This window comes from Heteronotia binoei, chromosome 7 (assembly GCF_032191835.1).
Source record: "Heteronotia binoei isolate CCM8104 ecotype False Entrance Well chromosome 7, APGP_CSIRO_Hbin_v1, whole genome shotgun sequence".
Classification (NCBI taxonomy): Eukaryota; Metazoa; Chordata; class Lepidosauria; order Squamata; family Gekkonidae; genus Heteronotia; species Heteronotia binoei.
Window position 1 is genome coordinate 10,882,616 of NC_083229.1, and position 20,798 is coordinate 10,903,413.

The 20,798-nt window shown below is 44.4% G+C and overlaps 1 protein-coding gene across 1 annotated transcript in view; it reads right to left on the reverse strand.

The window, feature by feature from the left end:
* DENND3 (DENN domain containing 3) overlaps positions 1-18,294 on the reverse strand; it is a 65,099-nt gene extending 46,805 nt beyond the window's left edge. The window contains exons 1-2 of the mRNA XM_060243184.1: positions 18,153-18,294; positions 3,220-3,499 (exon numbers count right to left, since the gene is read on the reverse strand). Of these exons, the coding sequence (XP_060099167.1) occupies positions 3,220-3,499; positions 18,153-18,236 (364 nt within the window). The 5' untranslated portion in view covers positions 18,237-18,294. The remainder of the gene's footprint in view (positions 1-3,219; positions 3,500-18,152) is intronic.
* Between the last annotated feature and the right edge of the window lie 2,504 nt (positions 18,295-20,798).

The following is a 20,798-nucleotide window of genomic DNA, read 5'->3' on the forward strand; positions in this document are numbered from 1 at the left end:
TCCCGGTTCTATTCCCTCTCTCCTTTTCTCCCAGTGTATTTTTAAATCACCCCTCTTATCTCCTGCACTTGAGTTTCCTGTTTGTTTGGCTCCGCCTCCTTTGTCAGCCATTTTGTGGCTGTGCCCCTCACCCTGCGTCAGACAAAGGTGCTCAAAGGCTCAAAAACAATTGGGGGCCTTTGAACTAAGGGCCGACATCTTAAGCTGGGCTATTTTTCCAGTTGAAATTGCCCACCACAGCTCCTTTTCCCCCTGTGGGGAAAACTACAGGATTCATATTCCCACCCCCCCCTCTAAAGAAGGAAAAGCAGATGAGGGAAGGATGATGCTGAAGGGCAAAATGGCCCAAATGAAAGAGTTAAGCAGCTCCTTCCCCCACCCACCTCCCTCCTGCATCTGATACAGCCCTCTGTGGCTGCTTTGCATTTTAAAAAATAAGAAAATTACAAAAGACTGTGTCTAACATGCAGCCCGCATTATTTACTAGTTTCACTGTGAAACGGAAAACATCTACCAGCTTTAAGTTTGGGAAATCCCTGATTGCTTTTGCTATGAGGATTTGGCCAAGAAAAGGAGGAGGTGATTCATCCATGCAGCTGGCGAAGCTTAAACATTCTGCAGCATCAACCCTAATCAATCGATAAGAGGGCAGAATTGCAACCTGTAATTCAAACTACTAGACATTTGTTCTGGAGACCATGTTTGGTGTAGTGGTTAAGTGCGCCAACTCTCATCTGGGAGAACTGGGTTTGATTCCCCACTCCTCCACTTGTACCTGCTGGAATGGCCTTGGGTCAGCCATAGCTCTCACAAGAGTTGTCCCTGAAAGGGCAGCTGCTGTAAAAAGCTCTCTCAGCCCCACTCACCTCACAGGGTGTCTGTTGTGGGTGGGGGAGGTAGAGGAAATTGTGACAGCTCTAAGACTCTGAGATTCAGAGTATAGGGCAGGATATAAATCCAATATCATCATCTTCTTCTTCTTCATGGTGGACAGTTGTGTGTCAGATTCCTGGTAAACTGCAGTTGTTCCTTTTTTTAAGAAATCCAGTCCCACTGACTGTTGAAAACATCCAAATTACAACAAATTCCTAGCCTCCCACTAAAATTGCACAAAAAGAAACCAAACCACACCAGAGAGTGTTCCTATGACAGAGAAACTGGAGGTTTTATCCCCAGATCAGTTGTATTTCATCATCCCACACAAGCCACCTCAAGGATTCACCTGCCTCATACAGCAGGGTAGAAACAGTAGGAATACATGAAGAGCAAAGTCATCCTTCTTGTTATTGCTGGTTATAGGGATTTTGCAAACAGCCTCAATATGGGACATAAATACTTTAGCCAAACAAAATCTAACCAGCCACGCATATCCCATGTTTATGAGATTTCATGATAATTATGTGTTAGATAAATATATGCAAACTGGCTTGCAGGCATCTAGTTCAAAGTTTATAATCTGTGGTTTTCTTTCCTAAGTAGACTGCTTTTAGAGTGTATGTTGTCAAGACCCAGAATATATTAGGAAATAAACCTTTTATGAAAGACACTACAAGGAAGCCTCAAGAGCTGAGATGCACAGTTAGGATAACTACTGAACATTGCCTTATTTAATTGGAAACCATTAACAGCCACATGTTAATGATACTATGAAAAGGTATGGTTTACATGTCCTTCATTTACATAAAATTAACAGGGCTGATGCTAAACTATAATAGATATGCAGATTGTATTCATTTTGTGACAAACCTATTTGGGTGCCCCACTTGTGAAGCATTACAAGCTCACTCAAGCAAATGAAAAAATATACAGTCCATTTTTACTGGGGGAAATGACATAAACAGACTTTGTATTTATCTATGTGATTTTATATCTGCTTTTCTCACTGGGACTCAAGGTGAATTACACAGAAATAACCAATACAGCCAACAAAATAGGACATCCCATTGGATTTGAGTTGTTAGGAACCAGAAGTGAAGCACAGATAACTATTAAAACATAAAAGTGGTGTTGGGGGGGTGGGGATACTTGGGGCTTGCTATTTTACCATTGGTTTTAACTGGAGATGTTTTGACTACTGAACGCTGCACTGAACCATGAGGAAAGTTTTAATAAATAAGTAAAATAGGACCCCTTGAATGAAAGTAAATACGGTATTACAAACCATATCATCTAAGTATTTCTACCATGCCCATCCATGCGGCTATTTAGAAAGACTTTGGTACTGTCTGCACAGTTCCTCATCATAGATACAATATACTGCCAAATTGGGGGTGTTCCATGTGGATATTTTGTATGTGCAGCCAGACAAATGATGCACATACGCACTCACACCCCAAGAAAGAAAAATCATGCCACATGAAACACCACATGTCATACTAGCTTATGCACAGGGTGCTTCCTACAGCTCTACATAAGAACATAAGAGAAGCCATATTGGATTAGGCCAATGGCCCATTCAATCAAACACTCTGTGTCACACAGTGGCCAAATAAAACAAGTGACATCAGGAGGTCCACCAGTGGGGCCAGGACACTAGAAGCCCTCCCACTGTGCCCCCCACCAAGCACCAAGAATACAGAGCATCACTGCCCCAGACAGAGAGTTGTAAAATGGGAAGGAAAGCAACGTTGGGGAAGAATGTAAATCAGCTGTTTAGACTTCTGGAACAACACTTGCATTAAATCCAGTCTCCATCACAGAAGTGTCCCAGTTTCCTGGAAGTACTGTGTCAGCCTAACATCTATCTACTGAACATATTATGCTGCTTTATACTGAATCAAACCATCGAAGTCATTATTGTCTACTCAGACCAGCAGCTGCTCTCCAGTGTGTCTGGTAGAGGTCTTCCTCATCACCTACTGCCAGACTGTTTCAGCTGGAGATATCGGGGATTGAACCTGGGCCCTTCTGCATATAAAGCAGACACTCTCTCATTGAGCCATGGTCCCTCCCCTTCATTCCCCCAACTTCAAAATGATGTTCAAATGAAGGAAAGGAAAGGAAAGGTCCCCTGTGCAAGCACCAGTCATTTCCAACTCTGGGATGACGTTGCTTTCACAACGTTTTCACAGCAGATTTTTTATGGGGTGGTTTGCAATTGCCTTCCCCAGTCATCTACACTTTCCTCCCAGCAAGCTGGGTACTCATTTTACCCACCTCAGAAGGATGGAAGGCCGAGGCAACCTTGGGCCGGCTACCTGAATGAAAGGGCCACATTACCTGGAAAGCAGAGCTGCGGTAATCCATTAAGGTCAACATCTTTGGGGACGCTGATATCCTCAGTTTCCGACACTTTCTGAGCTCCATTCAGAGTCCTTGCACTTTCAATCTTTGATTTATCTTTTTTCTTCCGAAAGGAGCGGCGTTTTGTTTTATTGAATGCATTGCTATTTATAGTCGTTGCCTGAAATTCCTGTTTGCTGATAAACGGAGGAACAAAAACGGAAAGGACTTCTGGTTCAAAGGAAGGAAAGTTCTTCACATCATTTTTCTGAGCTGCCTACACACACACAAAAAAAGAAATTAAAATTACATTTTCCCCTTAACTACTTTTTTCTCAAGTGATAGTTCACACATCGGAATCTTGCTTTAACAACCTTGCCTTTAGTTTTAAGTCATCCACTGATGCTAAAATGTTTTCACTTCCCAAGGGACATTAAGGAAATATGATTTTATCACTCACAGCTCCGCCTCTGAAGTTCATAACCTGGTGTGCTGTCTTCATTTTATACATGGGAAGACCCAGGCAGATAAATCCGGATTGGAATTCTCTGAAAATCTGCCTTGCAGTAAGTCAACATAAACCTGGGCAATTACACTAATAAACCAATCGTAAGCCTAGAACTGTTTGTTAACAGAAGATTAGGACATGTATTTAAGAACATAAGAGAAGCCATGTTGGATCAGCCAATGGCCTATCCAGTCCAACATGCTGTGTCACACAGTGGGTCAAAATCCAGCTGTCATCAGGAGGTCCACCAATGGGGCCAGAACTCCAGACAATCCCCCCCACTAACGGTTGCCCACACCAGCGCATTCACTAGGCAATTGTCTATCTTCTCACTACCTTTGCATTTCTTGCTCTATCCATGTCTATGAAAGCTGATTACATTTTGCTTTATACCTCTGCATCCTAACTCCAACTGGCCCTTCTTTATAACACCTTCCCACCTTCTGATCTGAACGTAAGGTTTACAGAATACAGAAAGGAATAATTGCATTAAAACATTTAAAAGGAAAACGTACCCGATCAGAATAAAATGTTTTTCATATTTATTTATTTCATCTATCTGCCTAATTATCCCAGGAAGATAGCAGGAATAGCATACCTCCTTTCTCCTTGCATACCTTGAACCTGAACCCTTGGGATAGTTGCCAGATCTGTGCAGCAGGCAATTATTGAAGTACAGTATTGATCTAGTGACATTATTTGTTTGAATTCATTTGTACCCCACCTTTCTCTCAGCAGGGACTCAAAGTGGCTTGCTGTGTTCTCCTTTCCATCCCCACAACAACCCTTTGAGGTAGGTTAGGCTGAGTGTATACGCCTAGCCCAAGATCACTTGGTCACCTTTCATGGCTTAGTGGAGATTCATATCTGGTTCTCCCAGATCCTAGTCTGACACTCTAACTACTACACCACGCTGGCTCTCTGACATGTCGTCTAGGAGTAGAAGGATCATATTTCAGTTCAAAGGAAGGCGATAGACATCCCAACAGTCAAAATATTTTTCTCCCCTCTTGGAATGTATTTTAGGCATGGGGACATTGCTCTGAGATTTATGCGAGCTGAAAACTAAGGCTACCCAAAATTGGATATTATTGATCACCAGTACAGCTCTGCTTCTTTCAGGTGGTCAAGTCTGAAGTGGCCAGAGAAGAATACTGCTGGCTGAGCCACACTTTTGGACTGGTTTGATATTCATTTGTTAAGAGCAACCTGTATTTGTACTGAGTTACTGCACTGTGTCACACTGTTTGCTGTATTACTTTGATGTTTGTAGAATTTTCCTTGTTATAGCGGGCTTTGTTACTTTACATATTGTTCCTAATTATAGATGTCAAATACTTCAGAGTGCTGTTATGTATTCAAATCTTTTGTTACGCTGGAACCTAAGTCACAGAGCCGTTATGAGGATAATATGCAAGGGAAAGGCCATGCAGACTATCCTAAGCTCAACTGAGCAGTGACTCACGAAAGCTCACCCTCTGCCACAAATTTTGTTACTCTTGAAGGTGCTGCTGGACTCTTGCCCTTTTCTACTCCTACAGACAAACACAGCTACCCATCTTGATCTACTCTAAGCTCCTTAGAAGAAAGGCAGGGAAAAAGCACAAGAAATAAATAAACTGTCCAAAACAGGGTGATGTAAAAAGTGTAAAGAGCAATTCGATGCACAAAAAAATATGCTTTAAAAAAAAAAAAAATCTTTAAGCATGTGAAAAAGCAGAACTAGTACACAATATAAATAAAAGTTTAAAAGCAATATGTAAAAGTCAAAGAAAGCTGCAATTTTGTAGCATGAAAGAGGGCCTGGGAATGGATGTGATGCAAACAGGAAGTTTGGTGCAAAATACACAAACCACAAAATTTTCTCCAGTCTACTTATTCTAATCACAAAGGGGAGGAAGACTCTAAGGCCATGCCAACCTAAGCAAAACCTCTGTGATTTATGAGTAATTCTTTAGGGGGAAATAAGTACTATGCGGGAAGTAATGGATACTAGAAACAAATTCATCTAGCTACATTCAAAGCTGAGCACATTTCAGAACTGGCGCACAGGCATTGTTGTCTGGAATGTGGTTGTGTGAGGATCAGAATAAAGAAATCTTGTTAAACTAGAATTTGATACCTGGTTTGAAGGGAAGTTCACGTTGACAGATAAGCATCTCAATAATCTGAACTGTATTAGTAACACAATATTTAATAAGCAACTACAGTCTTTCCCTAGGATTGCAACTTTGAAGGAGACGCAGCGTAGACAATTGGGTCTTTACTAAGTCTAGTTTGCTCTTCTTGCAGTTCTATGTGGTGGTGGAAAGAGCCGTTGTTGCAATTGACGTATGGCCACCCTGTAAGCATTTCAACACAAGAGACGAAAAGAGGTGGCTCAGCATTGCCTCCCTCTGCATAGCAGCCCTGGACTTCCTTGGTCATCTCCCATCCAACCACTAACCAGGGCCAATCCTGCTTAGCTTCTGGGATCTGAGGAGATGGGCTAGCTTGGGCAATAAAGATCAGGACGCAATCTTGTAAAAGTATAGCAGAATAAACTTCAGTATGGTATGCTAAGTATATTCACATCAGATGTGGATCTCTAAGAAAGCCAGTGTGGTGCGGTCACTAGAATATTAGACTAGGCTCTGGGAAAACCAGGTGTGAATCCCCACTTTACCATTTAAGCTTGCTGGGTGATCTTGGGCCAGACACACTCCCAGTCTAACCTACCTCACAAGGTTTTTGTGAGAACAATGCAGACCACTTGAGGTCTCCACTGGCGAGAAAGGCAGAGTATAAATGAAAGAAGGAAGGGCAATAACCCAGCCCCCTTCTATGCACACCTCATTGCACTTCATCGCTTTCAGCACTTTTCCCAGCCCAGCTCTGCATGAAAGAAAGGTGCTGAAATTAACAAGTAACAGAGAGTTTCAGGCAGGTAGCTGTGTTAGTTTCTAGCCGTTCAAACAAAATCTGAGTCTAAGAGCACCCTAGAGACCAACATTTTCCAGATATCATTTGATGAAGTGAGCTTTAACTCACAAAAGTTTATATCTCGAAGCCTTTTGTTGATCTCTAAAGTGTTACTGGACTTAAATTTTGTTCAGGTGAGGGTGAGATAAGCCAAGGAAAGAGGCAGGGTTCATTTCATCTCTTCCATGCACTCAGCTGAAAAAGCAAGAGATCCTTCTACAACCAGCTTTAGAAATGAACAGGTAGGAAGGATGTTTAAATGCACAGACTGTCTCTGCCGTTCCTGCTTGCCTGGCCGTATGTCAACTCACTCTGCCTCATTATTATGTTGTTCCATTCCTCCTCTTTACAGGGCACCAGACAGACAAAAGATTCCAACTGACAGCTCTGAATAAAGGCTTGCCAACACAGCCATGCTATTAATTCACAAACAGAACAGCGAAGAAATAGCTTTAACGGACAGCCTGACATAATCTTACAGGCCAATAAAAAGCCAGTGGTGAGGTTTATGTACACATTACAAAGTTTACGAAGGGCATCTTTTAGTCTCAGACATATTTTTTTGGTCTGCCACAAGTGTCTTCTTCGAAACTTCCCTTCTTCAAATTTTTCCTTAATCCTGGAAGTCTCTCATTGAAATGACGGCTGACATGTCACACTGTTCAGTTGTACACCTACAAAAATGTGACATGTGAATGAAGGACTTAAATATATAAAGACACATGGACATCATCCAAGTGCCAAGAGTCACTTCAGCTCAAATGTTTTTTGTGTTCTTTTGCTGTTAAGTTGTAGCTGACTTGCAGCAGCTCTGTAGGGTTTCAAGGAAACAGGCATTCAGAAGTGGTTTGCCACTGCTTGCGGCAACCCTGGACTTCCTTGGCAGTTTCCCATTCCCATCCAAGTACTAACAAGGGTAGTTGGAGTGTCTACTCAGTCACAAACCCAAAGAGAGCTAGTGTGGTGCAGCAGTCTGAATTTTGGACTAAGACCCAGGAGATACAGGTTCAAATCCCCACTCAGTCATGAAGGTCAATGCGTGGCTTTGATCCAGTCACCTTCTCTCAGCCTAACTTACCTCACAAAGTTGTTGTGAAGATCAAATGGAAGAGAAGAGAAATATGCACACACACACACACACACACACAAGGTTCCACAGAGGACAGGTGTAGGGTTGCCAGGTCTGACTCAAGAAATATCTGGGGACTTTGGGGGTGGAGCCAGGAGACATTGAGGGTGGCGCCAGGATCAAGGGTGTGACAAGCACAACTGAACTCCAAAGGGAGTTCTGGCCATCACATTTAAAGAGACTGCACACCTTTTAAATGCCTTCCCTCCATTTGGAATAGTGAAGGATAGGGGCACCTTCTTTTGTAGCTCACAGAATTGGACTCCCTGGTTTAATCCTTTTGAAACATGGAGGGTGTTTCGAGGAGAGGCACCAGATACTGTGCTGAAAATTTGGTGCCTCTACATCAGAAAACAGCACCCCCACCGATCAGTTCTCCATTATAACCTATGGGAATCAGTCTCCATAGGGTATAATGGAGTGCCCAGAAGATATTCCCCTCCCCCACCAGCTTTCTGATGACCCTGAAGCAGAGGGAGGGCCTCCAGACTGGAGGATCTCCTGCCCCCAACTGGGGAGTGGCAACCCTAGACAGGTCAGATAAAAACAAAACTGACACAGGGAGATTTTTTTGTTATGCCAGAGTTAGGAAAATAGCACTACATGGAGCCAGAGATGGAAAAAAGTAAGATAAGTAGGTAGCATCAACCACTCAGGTTAACATTTCCAAATGATCCCTCCAAAGAGGAAAAATTGGTACCAAACAAAAAAAAAACCTTAGCTGCACATACACAGCCGCCTTTTGCACACAGCTTGCCCCCCACCTTCACTCCCCAACTGCAGTGATTTTTGAAATTCAAAAAAATATTATTTTTCCTTTAACATAATGTGGTTTATGAGGATATTCCCTTTATATCAACACACCCTGTTACTATGCCTCAAAGAGGAAACTGGAGTGTGGCTCCAAGTGACATTCGGCCTCCATTCAATCTGGGAGGGAAGCAGAGATAGATTATGCCTTAAAAATGACAATGCCAGCACCACTACAAGCCCTTTTAAAGGCTTTTCAAAACATTTAACAGCTGAGCCACAGCTTAACTGCTAACAGGGAAGGAGGAAGGGGGAATTGTCAGGCCACCAAGTGGGGCAGGTGGCAAAATGATCAAAGTTGTCACATTTCTGCGCCAACACAACAAAAGGGAAGGGGACAGCAACAGCACCAAGCAATGTGAGATGTGCAGCGGTCATACACCCCATTGGGCCACTTTCCTTGCCCAGGTGAAGAATGGGTCACAAATGTGTTCTAAATGTCCTTTTCAGGAAAGACTTTCTGTGGTCATGGGAAAAAGCATCATCTCAATACGCTACATTGGTAAAAAGACAAACAGGCACATTAAGCTTTGAGAATGGGTGAAACTGGTATATATTTACACACACACGCATACTATAAAATATGAATTCTACAATACTTGCAAATCTAAAATACTGTGTGCTGTTCTGGTTACTCTATCTTAAAATGGATCATGAAAAGCTGAATCTCCCCCCACCTATTCCTACTCTATAGCTACACAATTAGATAGTGTATATAAAGCACTACATATAAATCCACATCCTGCATTCATAGGAACACATGTCCAAAATCTTTCCAGCTCTGAAAATGCTGCATCAGTTCCCTTCTGCCAGGAAATCACAACCATGTTTCTATAACTGGCGCACAATGTGCAAGAACTCTAAACATTGTGAAACGAAAATAAAATTAACTCCTACACTCAGAATTCTTCATCTGGGGTAACGTGTGTGGGGGAAGTGTTTTAACAATACTCTATTCCACTTATGAGTAAGAGATGAATTTATTCCAGTTGCTTAACAATTAGCACTATAGAATGCTAAGGATTATTTGGTCACTGCAGAACTCAGTATTTCTTTCTAAAGAAATAGGGAGAGGTCAAAAAAACCAACACGTTTTTATTCTCAAGGAATAGTTCATGGAATTGCCAGATATGTGTCCCAAAACTTGCTTTTACATTTTTTATCTACATATGCAACACAGGATGTGTAGATCTTTCTTACATGGCCAGGGAAATACTGATTGTCACTTTGGGGTCAGGAAGAAATTTTTTCTCCAGCCCAGTTTAGCCAGGGATCCTGGAGGATTTTTGCCATCTTTTGGGGTCGTGGCGGGGGGGGGGGGGAGGTATTTGTCAATTTCCTGCACTGTACAAAGGGTTGGCCTAGATGACCCTCGAGATCCCTTCCAACTCTATGATTCTAGGACAAGCGTATATATCAAAAATCCTCAGACAGAATGAACAGGGATCAGACTTTTTTCTTACTAGGGAAATCTGACAGCAAAATCTTTTCTGGCTTCGTACAGAAAGAAGTGTGCATTTAGAGGCCCTCTTTTAGCCAATTACTTGCTGACCAGACCTAAAATAATAAACCCAACACTGTGCCTTGAAGCTGGGAAATATTTACTAAGCAAGAAGACCAAAATACACTGCAGAAGGACGGGGGGGGGGGGGACTTAAATAGCCCTAAAATTACGTAACAGAGCATCACTTAGGATTCTTCTGATAGAACAACAAAATTATAGTACTAAGTTTTAAAGAGTAGGCTTGATTTATTCCCCCACTTTCCACTCTGATATAACCTCTTACCAGAGGACTGAACCAGTAAAATGGTACACATTCTGAAAGATGTTTGTATTAGTAGCTTATTTACCCACTGATGGCAGTTCACTCTGCAACCGCATGATATTCCACATGTATTTCCTTTTGCTAACAAAAATTCAAAGAGAGCCAACATATATTCTGCTCGGACGCATCTGATAGACACTAATCCACGAAAGCATACACTGGTACGATCATAAGTACATACCAAAATGCCTATTAAATTGCCTGTCCAAAGTTCATCCATATTTGCATAGGAACACCTGTGTCTTCAACTGCACATACCAGCTGTCCTTACATACCAGAGTATTCCACCGACTTTCCCAGACAATAGCTGTTTCCTGGTTCTAGGAAGCATAATTTTCCTCCAGAGTAGACAGACAAACAGATAGATTGGCTAAAAAAGCCCAGCAAAATAAAATTCTCTGTTTCAGAGTTCTGAGATACATACAGTACTCTCTCACACAAAAACAGGTTTTTACAATTATGTAGAACAAAGTTTTGAGTCCAGTGGCATCTTTGAGACCAACAAAGTTTTATTCTGGGTATAAGCTTTTGTGTGCAAAGTTTTATTCTTCATTTAAAAGCTTCTGGCTTGTCTTTGTCTGTTCTATGTAAAGCATGACTAGCATTAAGGATGTGTCCAAAAAGTGGCATTTAGTGGCACTATCCCATGACATGACTTTCCATACATTGTTAATAATGATGCTTTAGTACTATTGCTATTAAAATAACTCAAGAAATTTCAAGGGTAGGAGAAATTTCAAGGGTAAGAGCACAAAAAATGCAAAAAACATATTTAAAAACAAGATTAGCTCTAACTGTTATCTCTGTGGGGTTTTTCTGTCTTTGTGGCCAGTGACCATTGGAAACTGTTACAGGAATTATGATTCACTCCTCGCTTGCTTCTAAACATTACAGTAAACTGTGAATAATCTACAGCACGAATGATACATAAGGTAACTTGAAAGACAGGTCTCCAGAGTAGACAGACAGACAGATAGACAGATCACTGCCTTAGGCCGAGTAAGATTATCAGTCTATTTAGCTCACAGCTCCCTACTCCAGCTACCTGCAGCTCTCCAAAGTTTTAGACTTCTAACAGGAGGTCCCTCATGTTAAAGATCCTACAACCTAGGCTTCAGCAGTATGTAGATTGGGAACTACCAGAAGTTCAAGCTGGGTTTCGGAGAGGCAGAGGAACTCGAGATCAAACTGCCAACATTCAAAGGATTATGGAGAAAGCATGGGAGTATCAGAAAAACATCTATTTCTGTTTCATTGACTACGCTAAAGCTTTTGATTGTGTGGATCACAAAAAACTGTAGAAAGTCCTTAAAGAGATGGGAGTACCAGACCACCTCATATGTCTCCTGAGAAACCTGTATAAAGGTTAAGAAGCAACTGTCAGAACGGGATATGGAACAACTGATTGGTTTAGAATAGGAAAAGGAGTTTGACAAGGATGTATAGTGTCACCCTGCTTATTTAATTTATATGCCGAGTACATCATGCGGAACGCTGGCCTGGATGAAGCACAAACCAGAATTAAGATTGCCGGGAAAAACATCAACAAGCTCAGATATGCAGATGACACCTTTCTAATGGCAGAAAGTGAGGAGGACGTAAAGAGCCTCTTGTTGAGGGTGAAAGGAAAGAGCACAAAAGTAGGCATGAAACTCAACATCAAAAAAACTAAGATCATGGCATCCGGCCCCATCACACTTTGGCAAATAGAAGGGGAAGACATGGAAGTAGTGACAGACTTCACTTTTCTGGGATCCAAGATCACTGCAGATGGTGACTGTAGCCATGAAATCAAAAGACGTTTGTTCCTTGGGAGAACACCTATGGTGAACCTGGGCAGTATAATAAAAAGTAGAGACATCACCCTGCCAACAAAAGTCCGTATAGTCAAAGCGATGGGATTCCCAGTAGTAATGTATGCCGGTGAGAGCTGGACCATAAAGAAGGCCGAGCGCAAAAGAATAGATGCTTTCAAGCTGTGGTGCTGGAGAAGAATCTTGAGAGTCCATTGGACTGCAAGAAGATCCAATCAGTCAGTCCTAAGGGAAATCAACCCAGACTGTTCCCTGGAAGGTCAGATGCTGAAGCTGAAGCTCAAATACTTTGGCCACCTAATGAGAAGGGAGCACTCACTGGAGAAGATCCTGATGCTAGGAAAGACAGAAGGCAAAAGAAGAAGGGGACGGCAAAAGATGAGATGGCTGGACAGCGTTACTGATGTAACAAACACGAATTTGAGCAGACTTCTTAAGATGGTGGAAGACAGGACGGCTTGGCATGACTTTGTCCATGGGGTCGCAAAGAGTCAGACTTGACTGTGCGACTGACCAACAACAACAAACAGAAGGTCACAGGTATTGAACCTGGGTCTATTTGCATGCAATGCATGTTTGCAAACACCAAACTATGTTCCCCCTCACTTCTGCACTCATGTTTTTAAGTCAACAATCAAACAGAAATTACATACTTCACAGAAGCATTTTATCTTGCGTGAAGCTAACACAAGCAAAAAGAGGCTTGATGGAAATAACAATATTAATAAAAATCAGTTTAATCAAAAGGCCTAGATAAAATATCCCACTAGCTAAAATGTATGGATAAGGCGCAGAGATTTTGTGCCCAACTCAAAACACAATTCATTTCCATGAGACAAACCATTCTACCTATAAAGACTCACTGGAAGATGCCATCCTGTCCATTTTTAATCACAATGCGTAAGTAGTAATACAAGAGATTCTTAATGCCATCAAGAAGAAGAAGAAAAAGGAGGAAGAGGAAAAGGAAAAGGAGATTGGATTTATATCCTTCCCCTCATTAGCCAAAGGAGTCTCAGAGGGGCTTACAATCTCCTTTCCCTTCCCCTCCTCACAACAGACACCCTCCCTCTGAGGTAGATGGGGCAGAGAGAGCTTTCCCAGAATTGCTCTTGAGCTGAATAGCTTGAGAGAACTTGTGGCTGATCCAAGGTCACTACACCAAATTGGCTTTTACTGGGCTAGGTTCTATTAGTACAGGGCACATGTCCCCGACCTATGGGCACCGTCTGGGCACAGCCACAAAATGGCCACAAGAAGGCAGAGCCACACACACACACACAGAGAAAAAGCCCAAGGGCAAGGGACATAAGAAGTAATTTTGAAAAATGCAATGGGAAAGAGTAATGTAAGAAAGAATGAAATCAAAACCGAAGTGGCAGCTTCTGCCAAAACCATGTTATTTTAATCTGTACAGCCAATCAGATCTCCAGTGGCCAGTCAGAAGCCCTGCAGGGCAGGAAGCCACACTTGGCTCCACCCATTTCCTAAAAGCACTTGGCAGACACCAGGAAATGTGTCTACGAGTGCCATGGCGCCCACGGATGCCACACTGGAGACCCTTGGTGTAGGAGAGACAGGCTTTTTATGTTCCTTCAAAAGTTAAGAGCTCACAGTTTCACACTGTCACGACCCACTTTAACCAACTCAGTTACTCTGATGTGGAGTCCTCAGGGAAAGAGCCAGAGGAGACAAGATTGGTGGCTTAAGGAGGACCAGAGGGGCCAGGGAGGAGTCAACACTACAGAGGCACCAGCAAATAATGTGTAATCACCAGCAGCAGAGGCCACCCTGCCAGAGTCTGAAAGGGAAAGCTCACCACTAGCCCCAGATGAAGCTGCCAGGCCTTTGCGGGGCAACATTCGAACCCAAGTCTACAGGCCCCCAGGACCCTCTCCCAATCCACAGAAATGGCCAGGCTGGCATGGCACAGAGCAGGTAAAGCGATAAACTGGCTGCACACATCTCCAATATAGAACTGTGGGTGGCATTTCTTTGCAAGATCCTGGCCAAGATTACGCAAGAACTCCAGCCCCTTTGGGCAGGGAAGCTGGGGGCAATTATTTCCCAGCCTATTTAGGCTGAGGCTTAGGAAGTCAGCCTTGCTGAATCAACCAGTTCATAAGGCGACAATCTTGGGTGCTAGAAACCTGACAAGTGCCAGGCCCTGACAAGTGATCATCTGCAAGCTCTGGTTCTCAAGGAGGCTGGCAGACCCTGAAGCCTGAGGCCAGAACATATATCAGCAGAAAACTGGTCTGACCTTGTGCCTAACCTGTTGGTATAAAATAGAGCTAACAAAGCCCCGGAGCCCAAAATGCACTGATGTTGCCAAAATGGCTTGCACCCGCCTCAACACACACCAAATACAAAGTACAGAACCATCTGGGCTAGGAGGCCAACAGATCAGTACAGCAAAGGGGCTGGCAGCATGACTCATTCTATTTATTTAGTGAGGGCACAGAAAGGGTTGTCAAGTCATCTGCCATTCTCAGACTCACACCACCACTTAAAGTCATTTGGTCACATGCCAATGCTTAACCCTCTTAAAAATCCTCTCAAGTGTTGTGTAGAGCTGACAACTTGCCAGCACCACGGCCAAAGGGAGTGAATGAATGGTGGTAGATGTCAGTGGATGGAAAAACAGATTTGGGTAACAGGATGTTGATATAGCTGCTTTCTGGCACACAGGAGGGCAAGCAACACTCTATAGCAGCGTTTCCCATTTGCAGGGTCGTGACCCAGTACCGGGTCATGGAAGCCTCACTATCGGGACACAAGAAAAGCCAAAGCTAGCCCCACCCCCAGCAAAGCATGAGCTCTGCTCTGCTTCCTTCCTTTCCCATCTCTCTGTTGTGCAGAGAAAAGCTAGGCTTGAAGACTGACACAGGCTGCAAAGTCTGAGCTCCATTTTCCTTCCTTCCACCCCCCAACGTCTCTGTGTTGTGCAGATAAAAACTTGGCTTGAAGACTGACACAGGCTGCAAAGCATGAGCTCCTTTTTCCTTCCTTCCATCCCCCAAAGTCTCTGTGTTGTGCAGATAAAAGCTAGACTTGAAGACTGACACAGGCTGCAAAGCCTGAGCTCCATTTTCCTTCCTTCCATCCCCCAACTTCTCTGTGTTGTGCAGAGAGGAGCTGGGCTGCTTTTAAAGGCATGGGGAAGCCCCTCATAGATATCTTTTTTTGGATAACTGCAGAAAACCTTGTATAAACTTCATAAAACTTGAAATTAATTCCTTCATTGCAGTACAATTCTCTGCTATTTCCCAGTGTTTCAGCCAAGGAAAAGTATGAAAAATAGAAAATCAAAAGAAAAATCAAAAGATTTTCTTGAAACCAAGCAAACTTGGTTGTACCTTGAGGCAGGGTTCCAGTAGTAGCAGCCGAAGGAAGGACCTACTAAATGTGTCAACATATTTTGACGTAGAGCAGCTGCCAGGGCTCAGTGTGAGTGGTACACAGTGCTGGCATTCCTGATGGCAATGGTAACAGCACTCCCAACTGCATACAATGGCCAGTGCTGTTGAGGAAGAGGTGTGTAGGTGGTGCAGGCAATTGAACACGGGCATCAGGAGTGCTTGCAAGCTGGAGAAGAACACATAAACAGATAGGTGCATGCAGGTGTGAGGGTGGAAAGAGCGGACTCTGGGAATATATGAAAAAGTTGCAGACTGCAGAGAGATTTTTCTGAAAACGAAGTTACTTCAGAAGAAGAGGCAGCTTTGAGGGAGTGCCCCGGAAGTGACATTACTTGGCCCTTGATCTGGAAGTGACACCACAGGAAATGACATAATTCCTGTCTCCCAGCTCCTCCCCCAAAGTCTCCTGGCTCCACCTCCGAATTTTAGTGGGCCATGAAGGAGAAGTGTAAAAATAACTGGGCCACGGGGAAAAAAAGTTTGGGAAACCCTGGTCTATAGGAAAAGGGCTTACATCTGACAGAGGTTCCTCAGGGTTTTCAGCTCTAGGTTTTTCTTCTAGTGCCTAGTCCTTTTAACTGGAGATGGCCAGGAACTGAAACCTCCAACTTCTGTATGCAAGACAGGTATCTGAAGAAGTCTACATGCACATGAAAACTTATACCCAGAATTAAACTTTGTTGGTCTTAAAGGTGCCAGTGGACTCAAACTTAGTTCCAGAGCAGGGGTGGCCAAATTTGCTTAATTTAAGAGCCACAAAGAATAAATGTCAGATGTCTGAGAGCACAAGTCATGAATGTCAGATGTTTAAGGGCAGGTAAGGAAGAAAGGAAGGAAGGAAAATAGATGGGGGAGGAGGGGGGAAAGCAACTTTAAATGCATTCTCCAAGCTGCTGGCTGGCTTGGAGAAGTGATTTAAAGAGAGAAATGCCTTCTCCAAGTTGGCTGACGGGGTGGTGGGGGCTTCAAAAGCAACACAATATGTGTGAAAGAGCCACAGTTTGGCCACCCCTGTTCTAGAGGTTCTACCAGTGAGCCATGACCCCTCAAAGATCAATACAGTAACTCTGTCTCATTGCCAATTTTTTATTATGGCAGAACAATAATAGTCTTCCCCCAATGCAAACGAAGTAGTCACATCTGCTGTAAGAACGGAACAGCTACAGAGATGAGTTCAGAAAAATAAGCTGAATCCTGTTCTCCCATTATGCCAAACTAGCCCTTATCTGTTAAAGAACAGTAATGTTGTGGGGCAGATGAGATGAGAACAACTTTCTAGGACAAAAGGAAACCGTTAAAAATAAAGTTTCCAGAGACTCAGTGACTAAGAAAGGTTGCTGCACATCAAGGAGGTGTCACAAACTGGCCACCCATTTCACAACTTTTCACTTGGCATTTTTTTTTTTTTTTTGCAAAGTGTTTTGTGCAAGAACAATTTGCTCACTTCGCAAATCACAGGACACTTTTAACAACACTGGAAACACCTTGTAAGTTTCCTGGTTTTCAAACTTCAACTCTCTACACTGAACAAGAGGAGGAAGTTAACAAGTCGGGGAGCTGGGCATGATCATTCCAAGCACCTTTAATTCATTACACATTTACAAGTCAGTAGAAAGCAAGTTTTCCTTTTCCCCCTCCGGCTAAGCATACCGGTTTGTCAATACATTCAGAACATTTCAACAACCCAGCCAGAAGGAGAGCAAGAAAACGTGGTTGCATTTCTTTAAACAGACTCTAGACATGAAGGGTAAAATGGCAAAAATTATCTTGCACTGCTTCCCCCCCCTGCTTCCATCAATCATTGCAACAAAACTGAAACTGCTATCATTGCAGTCTCTCGAAGCCTCTTAAAAAATGAAGAGTGTCTACTGTGACATAATCTTTCGCAAGGCAAAGCCCAACAAACAAATGCACTTGGGTTCTGGCACCTGAAACCTCAGGCACGATGATAAATTCATCAGTCATTAAGATTCCACAGTGACACAGCTAGTCCTGTGGTATAGAATACCAAAAACTCCTATTCCTGCCCACGTGGTGCAAAGTGCCATTAATACAAAGCCAATGTATGGCAAACCCTTCACGGAGTTTTCAAAGCGAGAGTCCTTCAGAAGCGATTTGCCATTGCTTGACTCTAAGTAGCAACCTCGGACTTCCTCGGTGGTGTCTGGTGCTCCTCTAAGCTGCATGAGCAGCCACTCATTAACACAAGAAGCTCCCTCAGCTGCAATCTGAAGCCACACAGAGTCTTGCATTGCCTATTTTAATGTTACGAGTTATATTCTGTTCTAGATGTGAACAGTTCTGCTCAGAAGGGGGGGGGGGGGGGACGAGAGGGAACATTGTTCTCCCATCCAAAAACTAGCCAGGGCTGACCCCGGTTAGCTTCCTTGAGCTGATGAGATCGGATAAGCCCTGGCCGTCACCAGGCAAAAACCAAAGCATCGCTATTTTTTTTTTTACCTGGCAGACTTCTTTCACTTTATCCCTGGAGACTCCAACCAGCACGCAGATTTCCAGTACTGCAGACGGCAGCACATTCTCCATGGTAAGGGCACAGAAAGGGGAGGAAGCAGGGGGCACAGGAGGGGCCCCGATGCTCTGCCTGCCCCCACCCCGTCCAAAAGCCTACTCGAGGGGCGCAGAGTTCAGTTCCAGCCGTCACATGAACCGAAGAGAAGGAAGATGACGCCAGCCGCCTTCGTTCGCACCTCACCTAGGAGAGAGGAAAGATTGGAGAATGCCCGCTGGGTCTCATCCCAGAAGGGAGGAGCAGCTGAAGCTGCAACGCAGGGCAACACTTCACCCTAAGAGGAAGGCAGACTTTTCCTTTCCCACTCTGGGGGAGGGAGAGTAAAGCAAGGGGAGGGGAGGGGAAAAAAGCATTTTGGAATAATATTATTTATAATAAAGTATTGCAACTTGAAGGAGGAGGAGGAGGAGGAAGCACAACAACAACTGCCAAACACAGTTTGGCAACCCGAGACTTTCTTGGAAGAGGAGGAAGAAGAAGTGGAGGAAAAGGAGGAGGAAGAAGAGGAGGAGGAAGAGGAAGAAACAACAACTGCCAAAAACAGTTTGGCAACCCCAGACTTCATTGGAAGAGGAGGGGGAAGGAGGAAGAAGTGGAGGAAAAGGAGGAGGAAGAAGAGGAGGAGGAAGAGGAAGAAACAACAACTGCCAAAAACAGTTTGGCAACCCCAGACTTCATTGGAAGAGGAGGGGGAAGGAGGAAGAAGTGGAGGAAGAGGAGGAGGAAGAAGAGGAGGAGGAAGAGGAAGAAACAGCAACAACTGCCAAACACAGTTCTGCACCCCAAATGGGGGGACTTTGGACCAAAATTCTTCCCCTCTCCCTTTAATCTTTCTTCACCCCAAAGCGGGGGACAGGCTACCTAGCCCCCCCCCCCCGTTTATTTTACAGTCTCTTTCCTCAGGATCTCCCCCCCCCAAAAAAAAAGAAGTGGGGGGAGGAGGTGAGGGAAAGAGAGGAGCCCCCTTTCCCTTCCAGGACTCAAAGCCCCCCTCACACCCCTTCCAAAGGAGGGGCACGGAATCCCTCAGGCCCCGCCCCCTTCCACACATTAATTCTGAGGGGGGAAGCAAATGTCCCTGCCTGAACCACCCCGCAAGGGGAAGAGACTGGCTCCCTCCCCAGTTAGTTGGCTGGAAGGGGGGGGGAGGGAGGAAGACCCACCCCTTGCCAGGCCACAGCAGCCCCCCACGGCCCATTCCCGCTCCTACGGGGCGCGGGGAGCGCCGGCGCCTCATCCCGCCTCCCCGCTGACCCCGCGAGACCGGCGGTTGGTCTCGAGGACAGGGGAGGGCGCGCGCGTCACTCACAAGCCCCCAGCCCCCCCTGGTTGGACGCCGTTTTCCTCGCGCCGCCTTCACGGAGGGCGCGGCCAATGGGAGCGGCGGAGGTGGTGGGGTGGGCAGGCCTTGCTGTCCTCAGCCGGGGAGGCAGGAAGGAATTTTCGAACGCGGAGGCAGCGGCGCAAGGCTGAGCAAGGGGGTGGGGGGAGTGCGCAGCGCGCGGTTTGCATTGGGTTTTAGGTGTGCATTGGGCATATTTGGGGGGAAAAAAACACAGTGTGAAATTAAAAGCCTGTGCTTCATCTACATTAACCCATGAAGATTATATCTCATTTTTAACTTCGTTTTAAGTTGACTGAAATAATTCAAATCGTATTATACTTAGCTGCTCATTTACGTAGTTTAGTTTTGGGTTTTTTTGTAGTCTCTACATAGATTTTGTTTGCTTCCTCGGTTGTATAATGTAGCTCTAAAGAGCATGCTATGTACAAACTAATTGTGATTTATATAGACAGTTCCCAGTGTGCTGGGGTGTCTCGATGCTCTATTCTATTTTCTTTTTGAATATAACTCATTCTACTAAGCTTATCTCTGGGCGGGGTGGGGGGGGGGGAAGTCTAGTTTGATGTAGTGGTTAAGTGCGCGGACTCTTATCTGGGAGAACCGGGTTTCATTCCCCACTCCTCCACTTGCAGCTGCTGGAATGGCCTTGGGTCAGCCATAGCTCTGGCAGAGGTTGTCCTTGAAAGGGCAGCTGCTGTGAGAGCCCTCTCAGCCCCACCCAGCTCACAGGGTGTCTGTTGTGGGGGGGAGAAGATATAGGAGATTGTAAGCCACTCTGAGTCTAATTCAGAGAAAAGAGTGGGGTATAAATCTGCAATTCTTCTTCTTCTATACAATTTTTAGAATACCCAGCAGTGGGTTTTATTTTAGTCACTTGTTTCTTTATTTATTCCATTCATTTGTACACATACACACCGCCTTTCTGCTCTTTGCAGGCCCAAAGCAGTTTGCAGTGTTCTCCTCTCCCTGTTTGAGTCTCACAACAACCTGCAAGGTAGCTAAGGCTGAGAGAGTGTGACTGGCCAAAGAAATGAGGGGTGATTCATGAAAGCTCACCCCCTGCCACAAATTTTGTCGATTCTTAAGGTGCTACTGAACTCCTGACAGAGGCTACCCATCTTGATCTATATCCAAAGTTACCCAGCGAGCTTTTGCAGTACGAGTGGACATTCAAACCCGGGTCTCCCGGGTGCTGATCCGATGCTCTTACAGTCAAGTCTGTCTGTAACTC